We start from the raw sequence: 15,389 nt of genomic DNA on the forward strand, positions 1-15,389 counted from the left end.
ATATACAAAGCAGTAGCACCTCATGGATCTTAGAGAGTTCATCACTGACTTTTAAAAGCACTTGATAGTTCTGAAGAAGTGGAGAAATTTGCTCTGGTGAGCAGTATAGAAGAGAGGATGCAATGGCCATGCTTTCTGTCTCATGACTTGTTCTCTCATCAACATCCATGTATCAAGAAGTGAAGCCCATAAAGACAGTGCAGAGAGAAGGGAACAAGTGTAAAGGAATAGAAGCTGGGCTGTTGTAGTGATTGGTACATGGCATAGAGGGGTGAATCTCCAATTTTGGGGACTCTTTCTGCCATGTAGTCACATCCTTCCCTTGTGTTGCACTGAAACAATGAACTAAAACAGCAGAAGGTTGCTCACCTTTTTACAAGGATAAAAGGTGCTTTTGAGCACCTAAAACTGATTTAGACTCTTCCAAGGAGAGGATAAAGACAATGAAGCTGCAGATAGGAAGGTAGAGCAGCCCATGTCTTTCATCAGTTACCAGGCTGAATAGGGGAGTATTGTCAAACTGCCTGAGCAGCCACAAAATGTTCAGTCCAAGATAGGCATCAGAGGCCCTACAAAAATGTGTAGCAGAAAAGAAGATAAGAGGAAGATAAGACTTTGACCTATGAGACAAACCACATTTGAGAAGAAAAGGTGACAGAGTGGGACACAGCACAAAACGCATCAGAGATATTGAGAGGGGTTCTCTAGTGATAAAAGAAATGCTCTAGGAAGACATTTAAAAGTAAAATGATAAAATGGCAAGGCTTCATGTTATGCAGGTATGCTGGAGTGGTATCCAAGAGAAGATGGAAAAGGCACCAGGTAAAATTATATAGAAACTATATCCAATCACAGCCAAAGAATCAAAGTTATAAGTAATACAAGAGCAGGGGAAGCTACAGGATTAAAAGAAAACAATGTCTATGAGCTAGAGAGAGATGTGTCTGTAGCCAGAAAACTCTGGTTATATTTCATCCAGTTGAGCTCACTGTAATTTGATTCACTGTGATGTTGATTTTTAAATGAGTTAGCAGCATATTTTTATTTTTACAATGCTTTTATTCTTGCATCACAACTTCAGAAAAAATTTGAGAGCCAAAGTGATGTTGATTTGAATTACTTCTTCTAAATAGTATTTTTTGAGCAAAATACTTCTGAAAAAATATTTTTGAGAAAATAGTTTTCTGAGCAAAATGGGCATATGGTAGGAAAAGGTTTTTAGCATAAACTAGGGCTGCTGAATAAATGGGACAAAAATCGTGCATAGCATCCTTCCTGCCAGTTAAACTGGTCTAGATATTCTGGTAGTGGCTTTATTATTCCATTGTAGACTTGTAGAGGTGACATGGTTATGGAGATTCCTGAAGTTTGCGCTGTACCGTGATCAGAACAGCATCCTGCTAAATCAGGGAATGGCCTCAGCTGTCCAGTGAGCAACTTTCAGAGAGGGATGAAAGAACTGTAAACCCATCTAACAGTTTTCTTTACAAGGTTCTGGAATTTTTAAGTTGGAGTTAGACCAAAAGCTGGTTTTAAATTCCTTTAGCTTAAAACCATTCCCCCTTGTCCTACCACTATCTGCCCATACAAAAGTCAGTCTCCCTCTTTTTAGGAAGCTCCCTTTAAGTATCATGGAAGGCTCCTTTAGGTCACCCCAGAGCCTTCTCTTCTCCAGGCTGAACAACCCCAGCTCTTTCAGCCTGTTCTCATAGGAGAGGTGCTCCAGCCCTCTGGTCATCTTCATGACCCTCCTCTGGAGCTGTTCTAACAGCAAAACTAATAGAAGCTGCTCATGCTTAGCTGAGCTCTGCATAATTTATGCAGCAAATTAGTTGAATTCAATTCTCATTGCACTTCTATTATGTGGAATCTGTAATCTCATTTTGTATAGATACTAAAAACTTACATTTTTTTATATACAAGCAGACATAAGATCATAGTTCCAAAATCAATTATGAGACCAGAAGCAGCACCAAGTTATGATTTTGTTTTAAATTTTAATTTTTTCAATCAAATATATCCAGTTACACAGGCATACACGTACACATATTCTTAATAGTTTCAGGGAATTAATAGAATAATTTGGAATATCCTCACCTTAGAAAAGAATAATAAAAGCCATAACTAAATGACTCTAAGTGTAGGCCAATATGCAGGAGAAGACTGCATAAGTAGAAGCAAGTAATTAAAGTGAAAACTGATAATAAATGCATTTTTACTTGACCTCTTTTTTGCTCACTGGCTTAAAGCAGATTTTCACACATTTTTATAAAGCAGAGAGCCTGAGCACTTGACAGTGTTCCTATTTAGGAGCATATTGAGTCATTTAAAGTTTGGGTTTTCTGGTGGGTTACTAAATTTAAAAAGTTGTTTTTTTTAAAGAGCTTTTCTTTTTTGATCATATATCTGTAGTTGTGACATAGGCTGTGACAAGGTTTGGTACTTGCCTCTTGCTTTGCATGATGAATATGTTCTGTTTGAGTAAGGGCAGTGAAACTGAAGTGGTTGTATTTCACTCTCGCTTATAGATTCCAGAACAAATGTACAGCTCCGTGTGTGAGTGCACTGTAAACTTTTGGTCCAAGAGTTCTGTCTGTATCAGCTTTTGGGAGTGCTCACAGCTGCACATCCCAGAGATGCCAGCGTGGGGCTGAGCATGGCTGGCTGACCAGCCAGGCTGTGCAGGGATGAGCTGGGTTTCACGTTGTATCTGCTTGCCCTCCAGACGTGGCACTGGTAGCGTTTACCTGAGATGAGACTGAGCAGGCAGGGACAGATGAAGTCAATGACCTTGTAGCTCACTGTCTCCAAGCTTTGGTTTGGTTTGGTTTGGTTTTAGCTGGGATGTTGCTTTTTGATGTTCTTTTAAGGAATAACTTAGAAGTTGACTGGTGTCCAACTAATCTTTGTTTTTGTTGGTCTCAGGTGCCAACCGCGTGACCCTGGAGGACTCCAACATTCTTCAGCCCATGGGACTCACTGTGCTGGGGAATCACCTGTATTGGATTGATCGTCAGCAGCAGATGATTGAGAGAGTGGAGAAAGTGAATGGGTACAAAAGGACTAGAATTCAAGGCAGGATTGCTCACCTAACAGGCATTCATGCTGTGGAAGAGCTTGATATGGAAGAATTCTGTGAGTTTCAGTATCTGATGTCTTGGTCATTGTATCTCAAAATCCTCATCCAGATGGATGTTGTAATAATGTTGCCCATGGGCTTCAAATAAGCCATGGAATGCTTTCAACTTGACCAGTCGGGGTTGCAGGGGAGGAGGAGAAACAAATTTCTCCTTCTTGTCGAGGGGACTATTGCTGCCCATGTAGAACATGTGGTATCATGGCACTGAGTTACCTGCTTTGTGCAAGCTCACGTGACCCTGAATTCAGTCTAAAAGCTATTTAAAATTCTGACTGTTAATTTTCTAAGTACAATCAAGTAATAGTGTTGGAAAAAACTCTAACCAGAAGGGTTGTACTTGCCTTGTCTCCAGGTGCTTCAGACTCCCAAGTAAAGGTATGTCTGCTTCAGCTCAGCACAGTGGATGATGTAAAAGCCTGCAGTGAGGGAGGCAAAATGGGGAGGATGCTCCTACAATGAGTTGTACTGTGGGTGGGGACTTTTCCTCCCAGCAGAGGTGGAGCATTTTAGGTGCTCACATCTGAAAGGGGTCATGCAAGCAGGATGTTCTTTTTCTGAAGTAGTTGTCCAAATTACTGTGGTTTGGTGGAGAGTGCAGAAATCTCTTCAAGTAGTCACTCCTCAAAGTGACAACCTACAGCTCCTCCTGCTTAATGGGATTGTAAAAGAGAATACACAATCACAAACAAAATGTGGGGGACAGAGGTCTCTGTGGCCAGTGATGAGTGGTCTTATATAGGGAGGGTACATTAGTGTATAATGCTTTAATTTTCAGAAGAAATTATTCAACTTCACAACAAACACTCTGTGTCACTTAGTGTCTGTGATGGCTGGAAGTATTTTTGAACTTGTGTATGTGGGTAAGCTGTTACAAATCAGATAACATAAGCATTTAAACTGTAGTAGATTCTAGGGGTAATCATGACCTAGAGGTTCTTTCTTTCACAATACCCAGCTCTTCTCTTTTTTGTGCCACTTCACACATTTCACATATGTTGGGTATATTTCAAAGGTAATACTGACTGAAGCAAAAAGATTTGTTTTAATTCTCAACAGTGTTGAAAAAGAAGGTTTTTTTTTCCCTATGTGTTTATTTAGATCGGGAAAAAGAATTCTCTTTTGCAGCTGAAAAATTTCTACAGAGGTGATTTCTGTTCCAGCAGGGGAGCACATAGGCACATGCAGGGATATATGCATGCACTGCTGTGAGCAACTCATGCCTGAAACACTGTATAAACTAATTAATTTCTTAAAGGTAGAAAGCAGGTTGCTGAGAAGCCGGGACACTTGGAAAACAACTTTGGGAGAGAAATTATGATATCTATACAATTTCTTCTCCGTGTAAATTCTTGGTGCTGAGCAGTAGGAAAGAATGCACTGTTCAGCAGCATCACAAATAACACAGGCTGTAGCCCCACAGGTTGCTGCAGCAGATGCTCAGCTGTCAGCCTGAATAAGAGGCATGAGACTGAGTCTCTTCTGACTCCTTTGGGCTGGATCATCAGACAGTGACCTCCCATCTCTGTGCCTGTTTCTTATCCACCTAAGTTCATTAGAAAATCGTTCTTTTAGGGCCTCTCAGGGTAACTGATTGGGAACACAAGCGTGTAGCTTTCTGTCTTTTAACAAAGACGTACATTGTTTCTTGATGCCTACCCTAGAAATGCAGAGGGGGCATCTAGGTAAGACATAAATGCAGCCTTCTCAAATCTGCCTTTTCAGTTCTCTTCACCTCAGCTCACAAATTCTTTTTAGAAGTTCTTGAAAGGTCTCCATATGATAGAGTCATAGAATGGTTTGGGTTGGAAGAGACCTTTTGAAGGTCATCCAGTTCCAACCCCCTTCAATAGGCTGGGACATCTTTGACTTAATCAGGTTATTCGATTCCTATGACTGGGAGAAATTTTGTCCTTATGAAGTAATAAATAGCTTTCAAACACTGAACTGAAAAATCCTGCATGTGTCTTCCTAATAATTTGTAGTGAAATCTTGGTTACTCAGACAGAAGTGGTTTGTGAGTAGTTTTTGATTTTGCCCTATTGAGGAATAGTTATAATTTCTTTTATGCTATGTAATATTATTTTTGTGGCTACATAATATTATTTTTGTGTGTTTCACCAGCTGTGCATCCATGCTCCCGTGACAATGGTGGGTGTTCACACATCTGCATTGCCAAAGGGGATGGAACTCCAAGATGTTCATGCCCTGAGCACCTTGTGCTTCTACAGAATCTCTTAACATGTGGAGGTAAGTTATGTTTAACAGCACTGCTAATCAATTTATATCAAAAATGTGGTGGCTGAGGTTGCATTCCAATCCAAAATGTGGATTTACAGTTTTTTATATATGTTGTGCTGCATCATGTGTTAAATTAGTCTTTGGTAGTTCTACCAGCTGTTTTCTGCTTGAGGTTTTGGGCACAAGTGACTTCTCATTATGAGCAGAATCTTTTTCTTTGACCTTAAAATATTGCATCTTCTACTGAGATTTTTATAATTGTGTGATGTGACAGGGTTGTGCTTTTAACAAGTGTGTATAAGATGATGTTACAGTGCATCAACCTGTGATGACCTAGCAGCAGAAATTGTGCCTATGATTCCCAGAGTATGAGACTCCAGTCTTTGAAATTAATTTGGCCTTATAATGTGAAACACTGTTCTGGCTACTTATCAAATGCTTCATTGTTCTTTCTAATTAAGGTAGCTCTCTTCCTTCCACATGGTAGACTTTTCCTTTAGCCTTCCCTTTTATCCTCCTAGTATTTTTAAAAACTGTTATATTGCACTTGCAGAGGGGATTCAAAACAAAACATTGTTTCTTTTTGGGAAGCATTATATCTTAACTTGTTTGGCTCTGTTGGTCCTCTTGACTTCTCATGTATTTATTTTGCTGTGGATTTCATTTTCTGGCTGAACTCTGAACTCCCATGGGACAGTCATTTCCATGATAAACTGTTTTCTTTCCCATGACCACAACAAGTTATGTGGCTTTGGAGTAGTGGTGGTTACATGGGGAGGGCAGGGTGGATCAATCTAATTATACATCTTGCTGTGGTGTTGTTGCACAACGTGGACAGTGAAAGAGTCTCACATTCCACTCCTTTGGGTCTTCAGCTATAAATCTAAAAATTCAGGGGCCTCCATTTCAGTGTCTTTTTTTTTTTTTTTTCCTAGTCTTTCACTAAGCCTGCAACAACTTTTTAACCCATCTTGTCTGTCCTAGTAACAGCCACTACCCAGTGTTTCAAAATAGCTTAGTTGGCTGGGGAACATTTGTCCATGTTCTGGACATCCTTACAAATGCTTTTGTCAAGTTTTTTAATACAAGCTTGTTCTTGCCAAGTGCAAGCACAGTGCAACATTAAATGTGCCTTTAAATGCAGAAGTAGTGATCTGTCTGTTGAATTACACTTGGATCAAAATATAATTCACCCTAATGTGTGTGTCTGGCATCTTTATCTTATCTACAGCTGTCAGGTCACTGGCTCCATTTGTAATTCTCATATTGCTTCTCCAAATAATTATAAATTAGGAACTTTAAAAAAATAATATTTTTTTCAAGACCCAAGCACGTTGTGATTTTTATTTGCATTTTGTTTTTCAAGCTCTTGATTATACCTTTGTCTCATTCTTGAACTTTTTCTCCCTAATGAAGAAAGGACAGCAGAACTTTAAAAACTGTTTGCATTTAATTCTAGAATTTTTAGCACCACCCTCAGGAGAAAAAATACTCATACAGCTAAGAAACTTTCCTTATGCTGGGTTCTTTGTGAAGTCCATTCTTGAGCCTGAATCTTAAGAACAGCCCACTGGGCTTCCAGAGGAGTGTTACCATCCAGTGCCAGAGCACACCTCCAGCTTGGTCATACTGTGGTTATAGGTAGGGTATGATGTGGTTCTCTCTTAATCCAAGAGGTGAAGCATCTACTCAGAGCATTACTGGGCAGCAGCAGTGGTGGGGAGGAGTGGCTGCCTCTGCTAAACGATGTCATTATGTCACAGGGCTTTAACCCAGCAGCTTTTCAAATCAGTGGAAATGTAAGTGATTGCTGCAGGGCTGTTTTTGCTGCAAGGGAGATGGCTCCCTTTTTTTGACTGTACCTAATTGCTACTGACAACAACCGAGTGGACTTGCCCAATGTCTGTTTCTTTCATTGATAACAGTAGTGGAAAATTGTGTGCTAACTTGCTGTAGGTAAGAATTTGGAGCATGTTTTGCAATAGATCCTTGACCTGGATTGTGTTTGTCTCCTGACATTCTGAAGAAAGCAGTTTTGGATGCCTTATAAGAGCATAATTGTTGCATCTCTGTATGGGGTTGTAGCTGCTGTCTAATGCTGTCAGTGCCTCACTGCAACTTTAACATCAGTGTGGATGTGAAAAGGAGTCATACCAGAGTCTTGGGGTCCATGAAAAGTCAAACTTGAAGGAAGTCCCAGCTTTTTTGGGTCTAACAAACATAAAAATGGCCGTGCACAAGTTAAAATGGTCTGTGTCTGTAGTGAGAGAATTGTAAGGGCAGGTCTGCAGTGCTCCTTACTCTGCTCTCTGAACCTTCACTGACCTGCAGCCCGGAGACTTTCCAGCAAGAGAGCTTAGCTTTATATTTACCAGTCCTATAAAGATTTTTTTTCTCCATTTGTATTTTTCAATTCATAACTGACTCAGAAAATTTTTTGTAGAAAAACCACTGGACATATAATAAAACAGATACTGTAGAAGCTACATGTTGTATGTTTTAGATGTATTCATTGCTAATTAACTTGACATGTCAGGTTTTTTAATGAAGAATTGGTCCAGGCTAATATAATTGTAGGGATTAGAATTGTTTAGAATCTGGTTTGCAATCAGAAATTGAGTATTATTTTGAATTTATATATATGACAGTGTCTTCCAAAAGATGACTGTTAGAGACATAGCAAGTATTTTTAGAGTAAGTATTTGTGGCTCCTGTCCTTAGTTTAGTGCTTGACTGCTAAACCAAACTTCTTCTGTCAGCATGCATCCAATTTTTATTATGAAGTTGGTAAAATTTCATCCCCTATGCAGAATCATGTTTTCCTCTAAGCTGGAATCTTAGTGTAGTCAGAGAAGAACTCCAGGGAAAGAAGAAGTGCTTTCTTGACAAACTCTGTCCTACTTTTACTCTATTGAAAGGGATAAGGTTGTGTATACCAATCTGATCTGTTTTCTCTTTCTCCAGAGCCTCCAACTTGTTCCCCAGACCAGTTTACGTGTGCCACTGGAGAGATTGACTGTATCCCAATGGCATGGAGGTGTGATGGGTTTCCTGAGTGTGATGACCAGAGTGATGAAGACAGCTGCCCCATATGCTCTGCATCCCAGTTCCAGTGTGAGAAGGGACAGTGCATTGATGCCCACTTGCGGTGTAATGGAGAAATCGACTGTCAAGATAAATCTGATGAAGCAGATTGTGATAGTAAGATCAGTTTTCCTGAGCTCATGGTTCTAACACAAGCATCCCTTTGGGATTCTAACTGTTCTTGAAATGTAAAGATACAAGTCCTTTCTGTAAAGTCAGAAGTTCCTGAATACAGATATCTAGCAGTTACTTAGCAAGGATATATTATACATAATATAGCTATTATATATACGTAATATAGGTATGGAGTACATAAGGTTTTATAATATGCCACATTACTACATTTTGTTAACATGTCAGGTCATTAACTACACTTTGTTAGGTAATGTAAGAGATTCTTGCTGATTTGATCTTAGTTTCCCCCAGCAGGACTGATTTGACAAAGGATTGGGAGTTACTGGGGCCAGAATTTTATCTGAGCTCCACTGAGTAAGAAGTGTAACAGCAAGGGGGAAGAACCAGAGATACACAAGCTTGCAGTTTATCCAAAGCACTGTTCTGGCACATACCTGATCCTAATATGAAACTCACTTGTTTCAGTTTTCCCAAGAGGCTCAAATGCTCCTGTGCTGTCAGTACTTGATTTTCCCTTTCTCTCTGTGCAGCAATTTGTCTGCCCAACCAGTTCCGGTGCGCGAGCGGGCAGTGCATCCTCCTGAAGCAGCAGTGCGACTCCTTCCCCGATTGCATCGACGGCTCTGATGAGCTCATGTGTGGTGAGATGGCTTTTCCTGACGTGCAGCTGCTGGGTTTGGGCATGTTCTGCACCCCTGTGCAGAGCCCTGGGCTTTGCAGAGCAATATTCTTTCAGGGAAGGATACTGCAGAGGGGCCTTCAGAACCATCCTTAGGGAAACCTGATTTGACTGTGCCCAGTACCTGGGAACTTGCAGAGCTGCTGCTAAGCCTGGAGTGGCTTTTAAAAGTGTGCAGCCCTATCCACAGCAATAACAGGGCCAAACTGGAGGCTAATTATGTGGAGGAGCTAACATGCAATGAGCAAGTGTCCACAAGAGACCACAAACTGGTCTCTTAAAATGCAGGTGTGAAAAGAATATATGGAGAGATGTTGATTTTTCTGAGAAAAATGTAAGTGAATTCTCATGGCAGTAGGTATATACAAGTTACAGACATGCTGATGGCAGCTGTTGTTAGTCCTTAGAGAGTCTGTTATTTTGCTGTCCAAAGTGAACAGTAAAATTCACTTACTTTTGCTCTTCTTGCAATTTCTGTTTTGTTGTTGGGGTGACTAAAGCATGAAGTGTTCAGGCAATGGGGCAGATGGAGGGAGCATTTAGAATCACACAAGTGGTTTAGCAGAATAGTTGAAACAAAGCATTTTAGAATAAAAGCAAAGAGCTGTGCTGCTCTGTCTGTAGCTCATTCTGAACAAATAGCTTGCACTGGGTTTGTGTAGATAAATGCTGCACTTACCTTGCCTATAGGACCAGCCTTAGTGGATTGTGAAGTTTTTAGTATCTTAGATTTGTCCTGTTTGGAAGCACCAGTTGTCAGAAGCTGTGCCACTGCTGGGATGAGAGGAGGGTTCCCCAGGTTTGGTCCAAGGTGGCCTTGTTTTTTCCTTCCATTTTCGTGGTAGATACTGCAAGGAAAAGTGTCTTCATGAGTAAGAATGGTGAAAGGAGCCCTAGTTATGAATAGAAAAAAAAAAAGCTAAAAGAATGGAGACAGAAACTGTTGGAAATTTCAGACTGAACATGCTTCTCCCACATCTTCTGTTTATCTCTTTAGCTTTCATCAAGTTCCTCCAGTTTCCTGGATAATATAAGGCCACTTCTTCACTTCTTCCTCTTTTTTTTTTTTTTTTTTTTTTTTTTTTTCCCCTCAGTTTCTTTATGCACTTGGCAAACTTTCTTGCTGCCAAGTTAATGCAGCTGTTTCCTGTTTGCACTTTGGGTCCGGTCCTGCAATTAGGTCTTAACTGATTTAAATGTGTCTTTAGACATAGGATTGTCTCCTCTGGATCTCCTTGTGGAACAGAGCATTCCGTGGTTTCCCACTTGACTGAGGGAAAGAACTCAAGTAGGGAATAAAAATTATAAGGATCTTGCATTCAAAAGAAGCTAGGTTTAACCAAAATGAGAATTTTGTGTTTTAAAAAAACTAATTTGGGAACATGTTTTAATTTTGGCTTTGCTTTTTTTTCTGGTATCATAGCTGAACTAATTGACTATTTGAAAATTAGGACCTTAGCTGACATAAAAGTTGTCATGCACTAGTAATTGTGAAAAAAAAGCATTAAGACTTTAAGACAGAAATAAGTTCTGGATACTGAGCTGTTAAGAGTTTATTCCTAGATCTTTGTATTTCCTTATCTTCCTTCTCCAATTTCAGTTGTTTTTCATTCCCTTCCGCTGAAGTGGAAACCAGAACCACTGGAGAAAAATTTTATTAAGTGAAGGCCTGAATCTTATATGAACCCGTTCACCTCTTACAACTTCATCAAGGGGGAAGGGGTCTATAGTTAGAGCAGAGCATATAAATTTTGGGCAAGTTTTTTTTTATTTCTTCACTTTTTGAATATGTCTATTAGTGTATGTTAAAGAATAAAATAATAAATGTGTGCATCACATGGAAAAAATTGCTTTCCCTGAAGACCATCACATATGTGAAAAACAGGTGTCAGGTTTATCTGGCAGGACTTTTGAATGTGTTACTCATAATCAGGGAGAGATGTGAGGTGTAGCTCATCTCAAATACTGCAGCACCTTTTATTATTTAGCATTTGGCTACATAAGGGGGAAAAATAATGAGCAGAAAGTATTTGAGATACTTTGGATTGTGTTTTCCTTCCAATTTGTAAGGTGGGGTTTCTTTGAAAGCAAGTAATATTTTAGGAAGGAAAAGCATTCTGTTTTAAGACCTGTATTAACTAGGAAGACATCCACTGCTTAGTATATATGATACCTTCCCTACTGGTAAATTTTCTTGATTTTTCATGTTATTGCTATCCCAAATGGATTTTGAGAGAGCAATCCTCCCTGATTAAGGACTTAGTATTTACAAGTATCCTTCATCTTTGACCCAATGACTTTGGAGGGCAGAGAGGAAAAGGAAACTTTCTAGACTGTTGTTCTGTCAAGATAAGTAATCCTGTTGCAAGATAAATTGCTAGACAAAAAGAAGAGTACTTTACTCCTACTGCTTCATGGAGGGAAGAGGAAGCATGAAGTCTTGTGTACTGAATCAGAATATCTGGAGTCTCAGATGCCTGAGTGTGCTGCAGATGCTTTTAAAGGCACTGTGTGAATGGCTGGGTGCTGCCTGATCTGCTGAATGAGCTCCAGGACAGCAGCATGTACGCTGCTCCATGTTGAATGGCCACGCTTCATTCTCTTCTCCTCTCTTCCCAGAAAAGTCGAAGCCAGCCTCAGACGAGTCCCAGCCGCACAGCAGTGCCATCGGTCCCGTCATTGGGATAATCCTGTCCCTTTTTGTCATGGGAGGGATGTACTTTGTGTGCCAGCGGGTGGTGTGCCAGCGCTACGCCGGGCCCAACAGCCCCTTTCCACACGAGTATGTCAGCGGTACCCCCCACGTCCCTCTCAATTTCATCGCTCCGGGAAGTTCTCAGCATGGCACTTTTACTGGTAAGGCTGCTTGCATCCAGTCAGCACCATTCCATTGCCTGGACTTCCAGTTTTACACATGATAAAGGCTGCTGGAATGAGATGTTGGTCTGCTCGGTGATTTTGGGATGAATCTGTCATTTGAATCAAAAATCTATTAGCTTTTCTTGCACTTTAATGGCTATGGTCAGCTATTCCTGCTTAAATTATGTTGCTATGGTTATCAAGAGTTTCTTGTGGTAGGAAATAAAATTGGGGGATGAAATAATTGCAGGTGAAATCTTCACAGGGATGATTTAAATTGGACTTCACACTAATGCTTTTCTAATTAAAGCAAGTATCAGTGGTTTTCATCTGTACTTCTGTAGGTGCTAAACCAAGCTGTCATTCTGATTCTCATCCATATTTGTTAGCTTTTTCTGATCCATATTGTTGTGACAAGTTACAACAGCTGAAAATCTTATTATTTATGTTAATTCTAAAGAAAAGACAGGTTTCTAACAACCATGGCATTCCCAAGAAGGTTATATAATCATGAATGATGATTGCAAATACTTACTTTGTTTGTAATAAATATTTCCTGCATTTGAAAAAAAAAGTTCTGAAAACTTCCCAGACTTAACTCTTACACTAGCACTGAATTGTCTGACAGGAAGAAGCTGAAAATGAATTGTCTGAGTTAAGAATATATTGTAGTAAAACAGATTGGAGAATGATGTCTTCCATTTTCCTCTAACTCAGGTTTCCTTCTTTTTCTCCCTTCTGACTTTCAATTTCCACTGTAATTATTTTTAATAAAAATATTTGAGTTTTGCAGTTTTTTCATTTACTTGCAATTGAATTTCTTGCAATGGAAATTGAAGCTTTGGAGGTCTCGAGCTTGATTTTTCTGGTTTTTTTGGGTTTTTTTTTGCAACTGCCTAAGTTTGTTTAATTGGAAAATTTCTTCGTTAATTTGGGTGAAATGTTTTCTTTACAAAAAGTGTCTGTTCCTTGTAATCCTGAAGTTTTTACATAAAGCACTCTTCCCAAGGTGTGACAACCATTATCATTGCCTGGGTTTGCAAAGCTAGGGATTTGGTTTCTGCTTGGCATTGGCAGATAACACTGTGGTTTATCTAACCTTGTCTTCCTCTGTGTTTCAATGCAGGCATCTCTTGTGGAAAGTCCATGATCAGCTCCATGAGTCTCATGGGAGGAAGCAGTGGTGCCCCATTGTATGACAGAAACCATGTTACTGGAGCATCTTCAAGCAGCTCATCCAGCACTAAAGCCACTTTCTATCCACAGGTATGTCTGGGAAATACACCAGTGAGTCAGGTATCTCCTCCTTCTGAAGAAGGGAAAGGTGAAATTTTGTGCTTACTAAATAGATGTTAACACCTCTGGGGTGTTACTGTTTATGATATGCAGGCCCATTTTGAAACTCACTGAGCTTTACAAAAGGGCTTTGTTGTAGCCCATCAGGATTATACAGTGCTCTGTGATGTCCAGAATGTTTTGTTATCAGAGTGATACTCAGCTGGTTTGTTCCTGGGAGATGCCACCTCCTTTGTTAACTCTGATGGCCATGGCCCAATGACATTTTGCACTGCCTAATGCTGCAGGAACACATGGAATAATAAGGCAAGCAAAACAAAGTGGGACTGGAATACAAACATATGAAATAAGCTTGACTTGCTGTTTAGATCAAATGTTGATTGTTGATTCAGAAAACGAAGTGCATGCACTGGGGAAAACACTGGTACAGCAGGGTGAGGCAGAGGTTACTTTGCTTGCATTCTTTTCAGCTATAATTAGCTCAATTTCTGACTTTGGAGTGTTAGAAGTGACAGAATTCTCGTCTCCATATCACAGATTCACAAATTCCAACACGTATATTCTGAATGGAAAGAGTCCTCTCTGAATATGTAGGAGAGACATACAAAGGTTCCTGTTTGCCAGCATATTTTGTCATGAGTTTTTTTCCATTGTGCTTCTGAGCAATGCATCCATTGGATTTTAGGCACACACAAGAAGCTGCCAGAGTTGATCTGCCAGCTATGGAGGGGATATTTGGGTAGTATTGAATCAGGAGCCCACACGCTGTGTGGGTATGCATGCATTTGTGTTTACACGTAAGCTGTTGTGCTCTGTGTGGGCATTTAGATTGATGGCACTTTGGCCAGTTACAAAGGTACTTCCTCTCCCTCTAAGAAGGGCAGAAATGGAAAAGAGAGGCTTGTGAGCTTATCTGTTGGTAAGATAAAATTGGGCATGTACTTCTTGCATTGTGAAGCCATCAAGAAGCAGATGAACTCAGCAGCCCTCCTAATTTAGCTTGTCTCATGCATCACCAGTGTCTCTAAATGTGCTGAACAATTTCATGCTAGACCTGATTGATGTGTCAGTACCACGCTAAAAAGGATGAACTGGAAAAACACTCACTTAAGTAAAGCTTGAAAGAGAAAAGAAGCCCAAGAGCTGATCTGCTTGTGTGATTCTATGGGATCTGTGTCGGCCAAAAGATCAACTCTTCTGTTTGACTTCTGGCCTAAGTTAATCTGACTGTTGCTGGGAATTCTTTTTCCATGCTTTGCTGTGTCAGCCAGGGCCTGCAGGGATGATAGCAGCATTTCCTTCATGAAAGGCATGCTAGGTTCTTAGAAGGAAGCTATTGCAAGGGCTTTGTTACATTAAGATAATGTTTAATCCAAATGTTTTGGTGAGTTCTGCCTGGTAGCTAATCATCCAGCTTTATGATAATAATCAAAAAGACAGATCTGAGCAACTTCATTTTTTGGCTTTTTTGGTTTGTTTAACACATCTTTGTGGTACTGAGAGGTGCTCCAGTGAATAGAGACTGGGAAAGAATCAGTGTCAATGAAGTTATGCCAGTGTACATACCTGAGAACCTGGCTACAGCCATCCTGGCTGACACTGTTTGCTGTATTTAGACTCAACATGAAGTGGTACTCATGACACCCTGATGCAGCTCAGGGTGTCAATAGGAGTGAATCCACAAGGAGCTTGCAATGCTCCTCCAAGGAAGAATGGGGTAGTTACTCATCACTCCCCACAGCTGGCAAAGGTTGTCTGCCTTCACATGAATCTGGGTGCAGGGCTTGTCAGTGTAACCATGAGCTCAACTCAAAGGCCAGGAATCACTTTGCTGGATGCTGCACAGTGAAGACCCAAACAATGATCTCCACTCAGTGATTTTTAGAGTGTTTTTGTGGGAAAAGAGCAGAGGCAGAGGAAGGATGGTCAATGGGGCAGGCCATGAGTTGGCCGAATGCC

The 15,389-nt window shown here is 40.3% G+C and overlaps 1 protein-coding gene across 1 annotated transcript in view; it reads left to right on the forward strand.

Moving 5' to 3' along the window:
• The window catches only part of LRP5 (LDL receptor related protein 5), a 134,495-nt gene that overhangs the window by 110,399 nt on the left and 8,707 nt on the right, over positions 1-15,389 (forward strand). The window contains exons 16-21 of the mRNA XM_009102172.4: positions 2,926-3,135; positions 5,261-5,386; positions 8,342-8,578; positions 9,127-9,237; positions 11,895-12,131; positions 13,261-13,400. Coding sequence (XP_009100420.1) covers positions 2,926-3,135; positions 5,261-5,386; positions 8,342-8,578; positions 9,127-9,237; positions 11,895-12,131; positions 13,261-13,400 — 1,061 coding nt within the window. The remainder of the gene's footprint in view (positions 1-2,925; positions 3,136-5,260; positions 5,387-8,341; positions 8,579-9,126; positions 9,238-11,894; positions 12,132-13,260; positions 13,401-15,389) is intronic.

This window comes from Serinus canaria, chromosome 5, assembly GCF_022539315.1.
Source record: "Serinus canaria isolate serCan28SL12 chromosome 5, serCan2020, whole genome shotgun sequence".
Classification (NCBI taxonomy): Eukaryota; Metazoa; Chordata; class Aves; order Passeriformes; family Fringillidae; genus Serinus; species Serinus canaria.